This window comes from Pogona vitticeps, chromosome 2 (genome assembly GCF_051106095.1).
Source record: "Pogona vitticeps strain Pit_001003342236 chromosome 2, PviZW2.1, whole genome shotgun sequence".
Lineage (NCBI taxonomy): Eukaryota > Metazoa > Chordata > Lepidosauria > Squamata > Agamidae > Pogona > Pogona vitticeps.
In genome coordinates, this window is record NC_135784.1 from 223,523,187 (window position 1) to 223,537,946 (window position 14,760).

At 41.7% G+C, this 14,760-nt stretch overlaps 1 protein-coding gene across 4 annotated transcripts in view; it reads left to right on the top strand.

The window, feature by feature from the left end:
- ZDHHC21 (zDHHC palmitoyltransferase 21) overlaps positions 1-14,760 on the top strand; it is a 71,891-nt gene that overhangs the window by 43,415 nt on the left and 13,716 nt on the right. For 2 of the 4 annotated variants that reach the window (XM_020782966.3, XM_020782967.3), the window contains exon 6: positions 6,744-6,860. The exons of 1 other annotated variant lie outside the window; for it this stretch is intronic. In XM_020782966.3, coding sequence (XP_020638625.1) covers positions 6,744-6,860 — 117 coding nt within the window. Of the gene's footprint in view, positions 1-6,743; positions 6,861-8,542; positions 9,078-14,760 lie in introns of those variants that run through there. One more of the 4 variants, XM_078384963.1, reaches the window with a different exon arrangement.

Sequence of the window (14,760 nt, forward strand, 5' to 3'; positions counted from 1 at the left end):
GACTGTTGGAAGATGCTCTAAAGCTCTTTTAAAAACACTAGTACCAAAATTCAGATTTAGAATTTTAAAAATTCAGAATTTCCTGGTATCTGGAATTCTGTTGCACTCAATATGGGTACTGTGTGGTCATTTTCCCCTTTAAAAAAGCACAAAGAGGCAAAACAGTTCAAAGGATTTCTCTGTATCCTTTTGACATCTTCCCGATGATAGTACCAAACAAAAACAGCACACTAACAGCCAGCAGTGCCAGGGTATTAAGAATCGACTGTAAAGGGCATATTGATTGAACCCTGAACAGTGGGAACGCCAACAGGAAATGCCAGCTGCATTGGAGAAGCAGAGAGCAGGTCACCCTGGGAAGTAGACAAATACCCTAGGAATCACTGGCAGGCAGATTGGAGCAGTAGGTAGCCTGTAGTGAGTAGGAACTGTGCCAACAACATGGGGCACAGCACAGTTGAGTGAGTGACTGAGTGAGCACAATCTTGGAGTAGTAATTGAAAGAATGAAAGAGGCACAAGTAGGTTATAGAACATTGAAGTATGGCATACATAGCAATGTCATCCAACTTATTCTTGAGTTTTGGGTCTGACATTTGCTACCACCTCTTTCTATTTCCCCATTTACCTCCCTGCTTCCCTGGGCTGGTGGCTCAATCTCTGCCCTCTGATGATTCTTACCCTTCACAATAAAGAAGCCAGTTGCCCCTACAGTACCTACATCATTTGCCAACTGCAGTGCCCTGAGTGTTCAGGTGTCTGAGCATGCTACTGTTGGAGAGGTTTTGCCCAGGCTTGAGCACCTTCTTGCAGTGCATGCACTCAGCCATGTGAGAGCACCTACTGCACACTGTTGAAAATGCTTCTGGATTATTGGAAGCTTTTGGAAGTTCCAGTTTTTGACTGCATGTTCATAACAGGAATTGCTAACTTCTCATCACTACTAGTTCTGGTGGGGTAAGGGGTGCAGCAGTTATCAATTCCCCACTTGGGTTTTTGGGCATGTGCCTGTTTGCTTGCTTGATATGTTCCACAGACTCCACGTGGGGAGCCACTGTAAATTCTGTTGTTTGCCTTCCACAGGCATAACTAACAGGATTTTAATCTTAAACAGGGGAAATGGCTGGAACATCTGCCTTTCCCCAAGGATGAGTGGAAAGAGCATGAAGTACATGAAGGTGTGATTTTAAAAAGTCCAGACCCTAGTTTTTAGCACACTCTTTACAAGTGTTCTTGCTCTAGACCAGAGCAATAAAGACATGGTGGTGGGAAGGATTACTTGATTGGCTGTGCCAGATTAAGGGTACATTTTTTTCTCTGTGTAGCTGTCAAACATATCTTCTGCTTTTCTAACATTGGAGCTGTATGTTAGGGAAGAAGGCACTGAAAAGTGGCACTGTCAGGTCAGAAAGTCTGACCCCTGGACATCTCCCTAAGAGCCCTACAGAAATTTATAGATCTCTAGGGGAAAATGAGAAGCTTGGTTTTGTTATAGTTGGCATTTATCCTGGAAAAATAGTTTAGGGAAAAACTGTAGGTGCAAATGCTTAAAAATATGAAAACTGAACTTAAATTGCAGGCAAATACTTAAATCAGATTTCAATCCAAAATAATATAAATGCCCAACATAATGTTTTGATTACATTCTAAAAATGCAAGAACTTATAACCTAAAAAGGGACAATGAAAAAGCAGAGAATGCAACTCAAATACATAGCTAAAAAGTAAAAAGCATTATCACTTTAAGCAATCTTTAGACTTTAAGCATATTTATTACTGGACACACATGAAAAATATTCTGAGTGCGTACCCAGCCAAACCAGTTTGAATCTATGGAGAAAAATTCATCTTGTCCTTGTCTGTTCTGAGGTGCTGTTGCAAGCTGTGCTGCTAGATGTTGTTGCTCTTTGATGGCTGGTGCCCAGTATCTGTGTTGTTGGTATCCATTGTGTCTGTGGTGTGGCATGTCTCTTACCTCCCTATATTTATATTTCTCTCTGTTGTTTACATTTCCCTTCAACTGAAAACAACTGAATTTTGCTGTTGTAGTAAGTTACTGGTCCCTATCAGTAACTTGTTACAGCAGATGAGAAAATTTTAATGGAAATCTCTGTTGCTTTTACCAGTGACAGAATACTACTCATAGCTTATTAAGCTGGCAAGTTGCCCCCTGTAGAAGATAATAGCTATTGTTTTGACTAAATGGGACTTTGCATTTGTGGATGGGCAAAATGCTGAGTGCAAAGTGCTGGTGGATTAAGTTGATCACCAATTTGGTCTATCTCCACTTTAGGATTGCACTTTAGGACAGGATTCTGGCACTTTTTCCTCAATTGTGTTTCTGTTTCTAGTAATTTGTTTACACATTCAACTGTCAGCCATGAAAAAGCTTTTGCAAGGCAGTGTTACTATAGATTGACCTTGGTTCCCGACTTGGCTGGAGAGTTGACTGATTATTTCACAATGACATTTAGTAAACTGCTGTTCAAACTTCATTTCTAAAGCACAATATATGCTTTCAGGATTGCATTTTTTCTACACCCCTTTAATTTTTTTTTAGTATTATATACAGTCATGGTCAAAACTATTGGCAGCTTTGCAATTCTGTCAGAAAATGCAACCCTTCTCTCAGAAAATGTTGCAGTTGCAAATGTTTTGCTACTCACATGTTCATTTCTTTGGTTTGCATTGCAACAACAACAACAACACACACACAAAACCAGAGAAGAAAATTCAAATCTGATACAATCCCATACAGAAACCCAAAAATGCACTGGTCAAGATTATTGGCACCCTATCTAAATTGTAAGAAATAATTGCTTTTCAAGAATGTGATGCTCCTTTAATTTGTATTTAGACACACCTGTTGTAAGTAAGAGGTGTGGGCAATATAGTAATTATACTTGCAACCAATTAAGATGGAGAAAAGTTGACTCAGCCTTTGTGTTGTCTGTGACACTTGAGCATGGAGAAAAGAATGAAGTGTAAAGAGTTCTCTGTGGATTTGAGAGAAACAATTGTGGAAAAACATGGACAATCTCCATCACCATCTGAATGAAAAGGGACACTATGGTAGGAGACCCAGGAGGACACCACTGCTGACACAAAGGCATAAAAAAGCAAGACTGGAGTATGCCAAAACTTGTGTGACAAAACCACAATCCTTTTGGAAGAACGTACTGTGGACAGATGAGACAAAAGTGGAGCTTTTGGGTCAAGGACATCATGGCACTGTTTACAGAAAAAGAAATGAGGCATTCAAAGAAAAGAACATGGTCCCTACAGTCAAACATGGTGGAGGTTGTAAGATGTTTGGGGGTTGCTTTGCTGCTTCTGGCACTGGATGCCTTGATTGTGTAAATGGTATCATGAAAACTGATGATTCCTAAAGAATTTTGAGGTGCAACATAGTGGCCAGTGTCGGAAAACTGCATCTCCACCAGAGGGTGTGGGTCTTCCAGCAGGACAATGACCCGAAACACACTTCAAAAAGCACTCAGAAATGGCTGCAAACAAAGCGCTGGAGAGTTCTGAAATGGCCAACAATAAATCCAGATTTGAATCCCATAGAACATCTGTGGAGAATGTGGGGGAATGCCCCTCCCCAAAGTTGCTAAGCTGTTGGCTGATTCTACAGTAGTAGAGCAAACTCTCCTAGATGACATCACAGCTGCTTCCGAGAGAAGGAGTTACTACCCATTTTTCTTCTTTCTCATAATGATAGGGAGCTAACTTCAAAGACCTTATTTGGGCCAATCCTAATGGCATTATGTAACCATTGTCCTATCTGAACTCTGTCAATAATCGGCATACTGTCAACTATCTGTGAGCTTGTAAGGTTAATAAAACACAGTCCTCTTGGGGCAGTCTTATTTGAGGTCCTCTTCTACAAGTCGCCCCTCAGGAGCATTGCTGGCAGACATCCCTGTGTGTGTGGCTGACTTCTTTAACTTCTCTTTCTAAGACTATTTGCTATCCTAATTATCTGGCGATCACCATAAAACATCAGCCTTCTCATTTAGTGACCCTACAGAGAGATCTCAAAATAGCAGTTGGGAGAAGGCATCCTTCAAATCTGAAGGCCCTGGAGCAGTTTGCAAAAGAAGAGTGGTTCAAAATTCCAGTAGAGAGGTTTAAGAAACTCATTCATGGTTACAGGAAGCGATTGATTTCAGTTAGTTTTTTTCCAAAGGTAAGGTAAAGGTTCCCCTTGACAATTTTTGTCCAGTTGTGTTCGACTCTAGGGGGTGATGCTCATCCCCGTTTCCAAGCCATAGAGCCAGCATTTGTCTGAAGACAATCTTCCATGGCCCGTGCGACTTAGACACGGAACACTGTTACCTTCCCACCGAGGTGGTCCCTATTTATCTAGTCACATTTGCATGCTTTCAGACTGCTAGGTTGGCGGGAGCTGGGACAAGCGACAGGCGCTCACTCCGTCATGTGGATTCGATCTTACAGTTGAAGATCTACAGACCTTACAGCACAGAGGTTTCTGCAGTTCAACCCACAGCGCCACTATGTCCCTTTTTCCAAAGGGGGTGCTACCAAATATTAAGTTAAGGGTGCCAATAATTTTGGCCAGTGCATTTTTGGGTTTCTCTGTGGGATTGTATCAGATTTGACTTTTCTTCTTCGCTTTTTTTTGGTGTTGTTCCAACACAAACCAAAGAAATGAACATGTGAGTACCAAAACATATGCAACTGCAACAATATTCTGAGAACAGGGTTGCATTTTCTGACAGAATTGCAAGGGTGCCAATATTTTTGGCCATGACTGTTCGTACTTCTGAAATTTCACTGACAGCGCATCACTCACCATGCCATAGGGAATTAATGAAATAAGCAAGCAACTCTTCTAAACAAAAGAAAGGCAAAATATTTATCAAGTGTACATATGTCTCCTGTTTTGATGAAGCAAGGAACTTGAAGGGTTGCACATCTTCTGTCATCAAGAGTGAGAGGCTGTGGTTCAGCAGACGTGCAAATTATGGAAGCAGAATAGCAGTTAAAACTAACCTGACAAACAGAATTGGGCTTGTTCTTGATTTACTATTATGTACTATTTTCATTTTATTTAGTTTCTATATATGGAATCATTTTGAAGTCTTCCAAAATTTTCCTTATCTTCAAGGCTACTTACTTAATTTCATTAAAATTTTCAATTATGCCTGTAATGTTTTGCTCACCCAAGGCCCAAGGAATGAACCATTAAGTGTGAGGGGATGAGAATGAACCAGGAAGCACAGAGAAGGCTCTGTTGAAGGGCTATTTTGAAGTGTGCATGCATTTAGCTGCAGCAATTTTCTTTCATAATTGAATTCTAGTCACTGGATCACACGCTGTTGGTTTGCAAACTGTGTCATGTTATCATAAGTGAAAGATTTGTTTCTCTCCATCCTCCACCGTAAACAAACATCCAGTAAGCAACTAAAATGTGTTCTTTTTTATTATTATTTTTAGGATTGTAAACCATGTGCCAGACTAAATGAGAAATGTCCCCAGCTGTTATGGCTGAGAACTTGACATGACCTTTGCTTCATTATTTCATAAGTACCAGACTAGCAAGTGAGGCTGTAAAGCGGCTTTATTTGGTTTTGGAAGAATGAGGAGATAGAAATATCATTCAGCAACGGAAGAGCACAGAAAGGACAGAACTCTTTTTGCCCATCCATTTCTAACTTGCTAATAGTGTTTGATTTCTTTGTCCTGTCATGTTTGTGAAAGGAATGTGTAGTCTATCATTTCTAAATTTTCAATGAGATGGAGTAGATTCAAAAGCCTCCTCTTGAATATTAATTACCTAGATTAAACTGAAAAAGCAGCATGGGGAAGGAATCCAGTTCTAAGTTAAGCAATATTGTGAATATATATTTATCACTCAGTAACAAAGGGATTTGCATCTTGGTATGCATATCTTGGGCACATTTAGTGGTTTTTAACAATTGCAGATGGGCAGCTAGTATATAGAAGTGGTGAATGATCCAGAGACAGAGATAATCTTGAGGTTTTATGTGGTCTGAAAAGTAGAAGTGGGTAGTTATTACTGAAGGCTGCCCACACATTCAGCCCAGACACCAGCTTCAATGTAGAGGAGCACTCAGTAACGTGATCTACAGTGTAAATGGGTTCAGCACTGGCACCATCAGTAGGAAAAACTAGGCTTCCGATTGGAGATGGGCACTTACCACACTTCAGTGCAGTTCAGTGAATTAGGTCTGTAGGCGTTGTGCAGATACCCCAGATTCCATACCCTGCCTCCTCTTGTGGTTGCCCACTCAGAGGAGGAAGTGGGGCAGAGATGCTTCTGATGGATGCCCATGGGAGAAGGTGGGGTGAGGAATCCAGGGCACTCAGGCGACACCTGTGAACCAAGCCTGCCAAACCGTGTTAAGTACCCATCTCTGCTTTCAATATCAACCTTCCAATAGATCATCCTACAACTTTTCAGAGTGTGGGAAAGTTATCAATTCACAGATTTGACAAATCTGAAACCAAATAATGCTTTCGTTCATCAAATGTTTTCAGCTGTACATACTCAGAAGGTTATATATGAAGGTTAAAAAGTTATCTACAAAAATGTCAAATGTCAAAAATGTCAGTCTTGCTTTAATTGTGCTTGCTGTGACTAAAACCTTTTATCTTGATTTTTTATTTTTCTTTGGGAAATGTTTTGTATTTTGTATTTACAAGGAAAAGAAAACTATTTTTTTTAAAAACATAGTTTCCTTTGTCTTTATTTTAGGATCTCTTCATATTTAGACATGAACTTGCCCTGACAAGAGTATCTACTTTCATGGGTTTAATAATGCTGGCTGGAATTAGTGGACTCTTTTATACTCAGTTAATTGGTATATGTAATGTAAGTATCTTGCTCTTTCCTTTGACAAAATTTTCTGCATGTTCTTATTTAATGTTTAAAAATATACAAACCATTGTATCAAACGAGAGTACAGTGGTGCCTCGACTTACGAACTTAATCTGTTCCAGAAGATGGTCGTAACTCAAAATGGTCAAAGCACCATTTTCCATAGGAATGCATTGAAACGCAATTAATCCATTCCAGCTGTTTTTTGGTTGTACCTCGAGGTGCCGGTTGCAAGTCAAAGCATTCATTCCCATAGGAATAAATGCAAAAGCGGTTAATCCGTCCACTACCACTAGGGGGAGACTTTTCTTTTTTAACCTAAGATGACTTATTTATTTATTTATTTATCTATTTATCTATCTATCTATTGATTTATTGATTTATTGATTTGATTTGATTTATACCCCGCCTATCTGGCCCACCAGGCCACTCTTTTAGGTTTAAAAAAGGACTTAGGTTTAAAAAAGGGCAGGAAAGGAGGGGGAGAGGGAGGGAACAATGGGGAAAGAGGAAAGAAAGAAGGTCATCACTGGGGCACACATATCCCTCAGACAAAGTTTTGTGCTTTTAAGCACCAAAAGAGAGGATAGAGAGAGAGAAGACAATGGGGGGGGGGAAGAGACTTTGGAGTCTAAAACACATTTTAAACCAACACATGTTAAATCCACACATTTTAAACCTACACATTTTAAACCGAACATCTTTTAAAACAAAAGAGAGGTCACAGTACACAAACCCTAGGAGCCACAGAATTTTAAAAAAAAACATTCTAGCAGGGACTGAAAATGCTACAACTACACACTGCAAGACCCATCAGAGCACAGAAACATAACCCCCCCAGCCCAAACTCACCCTGCAAAACCCCTGTACATACAGTACTTACCCAGAACAGGCAATCTCTCTGTTTTAAAAAAGAAAGTCAAAAAGCAAAAATCCAAAAAGAAAAAAAATGAAAAAACAAAAATGCCAAAAAAAGACAGTACAGTACAGTACCTGGCAGTCCGAAGTCTCTCTCTGTGAACCCACACTCTCTAACTGCTGGGGCAAAAGAGCTACAGAGAAGCAGCCTCTTCACTGACCAACGGTTCACTGAAAGCAATTCTAATTCCCCTCCTTTTTTCCCATTCATAACTCAAAGTGCCGGTTGCAAGTTGAAGCAAAATTTTTTGCAGCCGGAGCTGGTTGTAACTCGAATTGGCTGTAAGCCGGGAAGTTTGTAAGTCGAGGCACCCCTGTATTATCTATTTGCTGATCACAGTGCAAGAGAAATACTGAATATTAAAGGAAATGGGGAAATATGCAAATATGTGGGACACAACTAGACATAATGACAGGGGATCTGTGATTATATTTCCTGGATTTAAAATGACGAACAAAGCCAAAGTAGAAGATGTGATTTGGATCAGGAGTACAGCACAGGGTGGTGGAGATGGTGGTTAGTAATTTGAGATGTTCAGATCACCCAGGAAAATGGCAAGAGGGGGGAGGAGACTCTTAGCACTCTCTGTCATAAATCTAGTCTGAATGTGCAGCTTTATTTGCAAAAACAAAGAAACAAGCTTAAGGTAATTCAAATGCAGATCTCCTTCCACCTTGTTTAGTTAGACTCATTTTTATAGTAAGGAAAGTGTACTAAAGGTGGTGATTTAAAATGTTTTGTGGTATTTTCACTGTAGAAGGGAGGAAACCTATGAGAAAAGATAACATGGAGAATCGTCTACTAATAAAACAAATATTTAAAGATGAAAAGGGAAGTGAAGCATGATGTGTTTGGGGAAGCACCAAGGCAAAGTGCAGAGGCAGGTGGAAAAGACTAAAGAATGGAACTGGAAGACAGCTTGAGCAAGAGTAATTTGAGATGAGAAAAGGAAGGTATGGATGAAGAAAGTTATTTTAAGCTTTAAAAGATAACTGAGTGTAATCTGGAAGCAGGAAGCAATTGCTTATAATCAGCAAACAGTAACAAAAGAGTTAAAATTTAAAGGTGGATTACATTTTGAACAGAAATTAAAAGGGGAAATGGGAAAGGAAAATGAATTAAATGTATCTGTTAATTAAGGAAGATTAATTATCCAGATCGGAGAGTGTTAGTAGCTGAACCACTGTCTCCCCCCCCGCGCTTTTTATTATTATATAACAAACAAACAAACAAATAACAATCAAAGGAATACAGATATAAGGGAAAAGGAAGGAAGAACAAAACAAAACAAACACAGGGAAGTGTTTGTTGTTGTTTAGTCGTTAAGTCTTGTCTGACTCTTTGTGACCCCCATGGACCAGAGCACGCTAGGCCCTCCTGTTGTCCACTGCCTCCCAGAGGCAGGGAAATGTTTATAGTAGTGCAAGATCTCATATAATCTTGGCTCCATGGCTGTGTTACAATACTAAAATCCATAACATGTATTATATTCTCTACTCATGTTTATTTCTGGACCCAATCATAAAACATTTTACAGCTTTCTTTAACATATATTCTCGGGTTCTCATGTAATGCCTCTGACAAGCTATCCATTTCTGCAATATCTAATAATTTTTAACAACTCCCCCAGATCTTCTTGATCTTTCCATTTTTGGGCCCAGATCAACCTTGCAGCTGTAAATATGTGCAACAACATATATTAATTTTTTATCAATGATTTCTGGCATTATATTCAGGAAAAACATTTCTAGTTTAAAAGCTGTTTTTTGTTGTATAATTTCTTGTGTAACATCTTTTATCTGTCTCCAAAATCCTTTTACTCTATTGCATGTCCACCACATATGAAAAAGTCCCAGGTTGCTGAGAACATTTCCAACATGAGTTGCTAACCCCTGACACAATTTTCCCGTTTTACAGGTGTGAAATGCAATCTATAAAACATCTTCAACACATTTTCTCTCAGGTTTACTGGTTTAATCCATCTATAATTATCATTCCACATTCAAGTCCAGTCATCTATATCTACTGTATTTTTCGCTCTATAAGACGCACTTCCCCCCAAAAATGTGGGGGGAAGTGTGTGTATCTTATGGAGCAAATACTGTAAAACAGCACTCCCCCAGGCCCAGTGGGGGTGTGCGTGGGGAGCCTCGGGAGGGTCCGAGAGTGCTTTCAAGGACCCTTTGGAGGCTCCCTCACAGGGTCAGCGGGGGCGAAATCCCCAGCTTCCAGGACCCTTCTGAGATTTGGAAAGCCTCAGAAGGGTCCTGGAAGCTGGCGATTTCACCCCCCGCTTGCCCTGTGGGGGGACAGGGGGAGCCTCCAAAGGGTCTGAGAGTGCCTTCCAGGACCCTTTGGATGCCTCAGTGGTGCCTCGCTTAACGGGTGCCCCGTTTAACGACGAATCCGCATAGTGATGCAGATTTTGCGATTGCAAAAGCGATCGCATTGCAATGTTCCCTATGGGGAAAAATTGCTTTGCGATTTTTCCCCATAGGCCCCATGAGGGCTCCCCCGCGCTCCTTCCGAAGCTACCACCGGTCAGCTGGACGAAAAAGCCGGCTTGAGCGCTTGGGAAGGAGCACGGGGGAGCCCTCCCCTGCGCTCCTTCCAAAGCGACCGCCGGTCAGCTGGCTGAAAAAGCCGGCTTGAGCGCTTGGGAAGGAGCGCGGGGGAGCCCTCCCCCACGCTCCTTCCAAAGCGACCGCTGGTCAGCTGGGCAAAAATGCCGGCTTGAGCGCTTGGGAAGGAGCGCGGGGGAGCCCTCCCCCACGCTCCTTCTGAAGCACTCAAGCTGGCAGGCGCTTGGGAAGCAGTGTGGGGGAGCTCTTGGGAAGGAGCGCGGGGGAGTCCTGCGCTCCTTCCGAAGCGTTCAAGCCAGCATTTTCGCCCAGCTGACCGGCGGTCGCTTGGGAAGGAGCGCGGGGAAGAGCTCCCCCACACTGCTTCCCAAGCGCCTGCCAGCTTGAGTGCTTGAGAAGGAGCGTGGGGGAGGGCTCCCCCGCGCTCCTTCCCAAGCGCTCAAGCCGGCTTTTTCAGCCAGCTGACCGGCGGTCGCTTGGGAAGGAGTGCGGGGGAGCCCTCCCCCACACTCCTTCCCAAGCGACCGTCGGTTAGCTGGGCGAAAATGCTGGCGTGGGGCTTTGGGAGGACTGCGGGGGAGCCCTCCCCCGCGGTCCTCCCAAAAGGCCTCATTTTCACACAGCTGATTGGCGGTTCCAAAATGGCCACTGGCGCCGATTCCTCGCTTACCGAGGCGGTGAAAATGGTGGCCCTATGGAGGATTCCTGCTTAGCGGTGAGTTTACCCCCCATAGGAACGCATTAAACATGTTTTAATGTGTTCCTTTGGTCCTCCCTCCAAAGTAATCCATTCCTTTATCCAGTTCAGATCACAGGCTTTGTAATATATAGTAGACAATTTGGTAAGCCCACTCCTCCTCTTTATTTTAAGTCCTATAGAGCTTTGAGTTTTATTCTCGTTTTTTTTAGCTTGCCATATAAACTTAGAGAACACAGTGTCTACCTCCTTCAAATATTTATAATTCAACAGTATTGGCAGATTTTGGAACAGGAACAAGAGTTTGGTAAAATGTTCATCTTTATAGCAGCAATTCTACCCAACACTGAAAGTTGTAGTTTACCCCAAATTTCCAAAATTTCCTGTATTTCTTTAATTATTGGAAGACAATACTAAAAATAAAGGGTGCTTGTTTTTTTTTAATATACACTCCCAAATATTTGTTTGTTCAAAGCCAGTTTCAATTTCTTTCTTTCTTTTTCTTTCTTTCTTTCTTTTTTTGCTTCTTCTTGTGTCGTATTTTTGTCAAAAACCGTTGTCTCAATAGGAGGAGGCAGAAATATTTTGGCTCAGTTCATTACATTTTAGAATAGAATTCCTTTAGTAGAATTTCAGATAGCTGCCAAAAATGGTGTAACCCCAGCGAGCTTTCATTCTTTAAGTCTTGTTGGAGACAGAAAGTCAGTGTGCTTCAGGTTTATTGTATAGATTGGTTGACACAGATGTAGTATGTTACAGTATGGCAAAAGGAAACATACAGATGCTCCCACTGGTGAGCACACACACACAACCCGTTCAGCTGGGTGTGGTCTTTATTTCAGACATTTGCCATCACAGTTGCTGCCTTTTATGGCAGTGGCTACAACCCTTGCGGAACCCCAAAGAAATTTTATACTCTTAATAGTTATGAATGCTATACCAGTCTTGAATGCACACCTTAACATGGTGAAGATTTTTGATTATGTTATAGAAGCTGAGAGCAATGCAACCAGGAGACTAGACTCCTAGCAGCACCCCCCCTCGGGCAGAATGGTCAAAGCTTAGACACAGATCAAGATACATACATCCTCTTCAGGAATTAATGGTCATATCAGTAAGAGAGAATCAGTACTTTGCAGAAACTTTTGAACGGACGTTTCCCTATTAGAAAACAATTAGAAAGATAACACAGGGGAGGATCTTTCATAGTTGATTAATGGCAGTGACTCTCAAGCTAAATATTGCTCGTACTATCCAGAAGAAGGCAATGGTAAGCTACTTCTGAATATTTAATATCTTGAAACCGCCATGATGAGACAATCTAAAATTAACCAAGAGACAGCACTGAAACATGAGATTTCCAATTGTACCCTGCTGTTAGGGAAGAGTTAAGAAGAACAAATAGTGCTGCCTTTAATGAATCAGCCAGATTAAAGCCAATAGGATGTCTAGATGCCAGTGTACACAGAGGAAAAAAGGAAAGTCTAATGCTGCATGACACACATAATTTTTACATGGAATGTGAGAAATATGAATGATGATAAACTGAAAATAATATAGCAAGAAAAGGAGCATTTTAAGGCTGCAAAACTTGTTATGAAGAAGCTAAAGTGGACTGGAGTAGGACATTTCAGGCAGTTACAAGGTGTTTTTACTCTGAAAATGACAAACTCAGAAGAATGGCATGGGGCTATAATGTGGTCCTAACAAGAATATGCCACCAAATTTGGAAATCAAAACAATGGCCCCCAGACTGGAAATGTCAAATGTACTGTACATCCAAGTCTGAAAGAAAGCAGATGCGAATGAATGGAGTAACTATAGGTCCACTGCATTAATTTCCCATTGAAGCAAGGTGATGGTAAGGACCTTGCAACAAGGACTTCTACCAAATATGGAGTAGGAAATGCCAGATATTCAAATTTGATTCATGAAAAGAAGTATTAGAGAGCATATTACAAATACATGTTGGCTACTGGAGTGCAGCAAAAGATTTTAGAAAAAAATACAGCAAGGCATTTGATTGCATCAATTATTGTAAAAGAAATGGATGTGCAACAGCATTTGGTTATTCTGGTGGATGCCTTGGGCAAAAGACCAGTATTAGGACAGAATATGGAGAATATCTAATATGAAAGAGATTAGATTTGGAAGAGGTTGAAAATTGGTGCGGGGGGGGGGGAAATAAATAAAATTGGGAAAAGGCCATGTGGTCCTTAAAATTACACAAATGGGAAGGCCTTAATTAGACTACTAAAAAGTTAAACAAACAACTTTCATGAGCAAAACTCACTTCTTCATGGATAGTGCAGAACAGTTGTAAACAAGACTCCCAAAAATTAATGACATCTGTCGGTGACTCTCGTTTGTGAGAGGTAAGTTCAGATGCTGGCTGCAAACCACCTCTAGGAGATGTTATTTCAGGTCCCATCCCTGGCTGAATTGTTGGAATTTTCCATCCAGTTTTTCAGACTAATTTAAGATATGCAGATGACCCTACAGTATATTGCTTGCAGAAAACAGTGACTTTAAAAGACTGCTGAGGAAATTTTAAAAAGTAAGTCTAAAAGCAGGTTTATAGCTGAACATTAAGAAATAATAAAATTGTTAATGAATCTTATAAATGTTTCCCATTCTTGGGTCCCTTCATAGTCTTCAACTAGTCCTGGCCACTAACTTTGCTGGCCAGGATTTCTGGGAGTTGTAGTCCAAGAACATGACTCAGAAGTACATTTGCAGAGAAACACAGGTTTCAAAAAAAGTATTCAAAACTGGCATGAGTAAGTACAACTTCTCTAACAAACAGGCTTAATGAGTTGCCCTTATTTGATGCTACTGTCAAGAGGTGGGAGGCTGTATGTCCCTTTTTCTTCAGCACACAAAGGAATATAAATCCCTTCTTCTCCAAGGCTGAGAATGCCTCACAAGTGGACCAGGCAAATGTGGCAGCAGGGATGGAACATGGCCTCTTACATTTGCCCTCTGATTTTTTTTTTCCTACCACCTCAGCCGCATCCAGCTCTGGTGTCTCCAGGTCAGGTTGGCGTGCTGGTCTAGTTTGAGGAACCTTTGGGCAGATGTCAGTTGGAACTGCTGATAGAGGGGCCTCTGTATGGGCATGAGAAAGAGTGGGGAGTGCCTGTTGGCTGGGGAACCGGATTCTGGGAGTCAACTTCCATTGGAGTCTCACCAGTGTTCTGATGGCCCTTCCCAGTGTCCTAATTCCTACTGTCCCCAATACATGGGTGTCTGCTTCTGTGGGTGTATTGAACTCTCTTTGCCTCTTCTGGTGACACCATTAGATGGACCTGCTCAGCAGTACACAGGTCCTGATGCTCTACCACCTCCCAGCCAGCTCACCGATCGGTTGTGGTACTCCTCTTGTGCCTGTGCCTAGCGGGCGGCCCAGTCCACCAACTTGGATGCTGCCTCCCAGTGGTCTGCCTCTCCCAGCTCCAGCTTTTCCCTTTTATTCCCTTTCTCTAGGGGTGCCCTTTCTCCCGCTAGCTGCTCTTCCCCCTTCAGTTGGCTGGTGATCTGTGGTGTACCCAGCAGTTCATCATTACCATCCTAGTCCACCGGGGAACTACTGGTGGGAAGGTCCTTCGGAGGGGTCTGCAGAGGTTGTGACCCAGTTCCTGACAGTCCAATCTTGGGGTCGGTGTCCTCACTGGTCCCACACTAATGCTTATATGA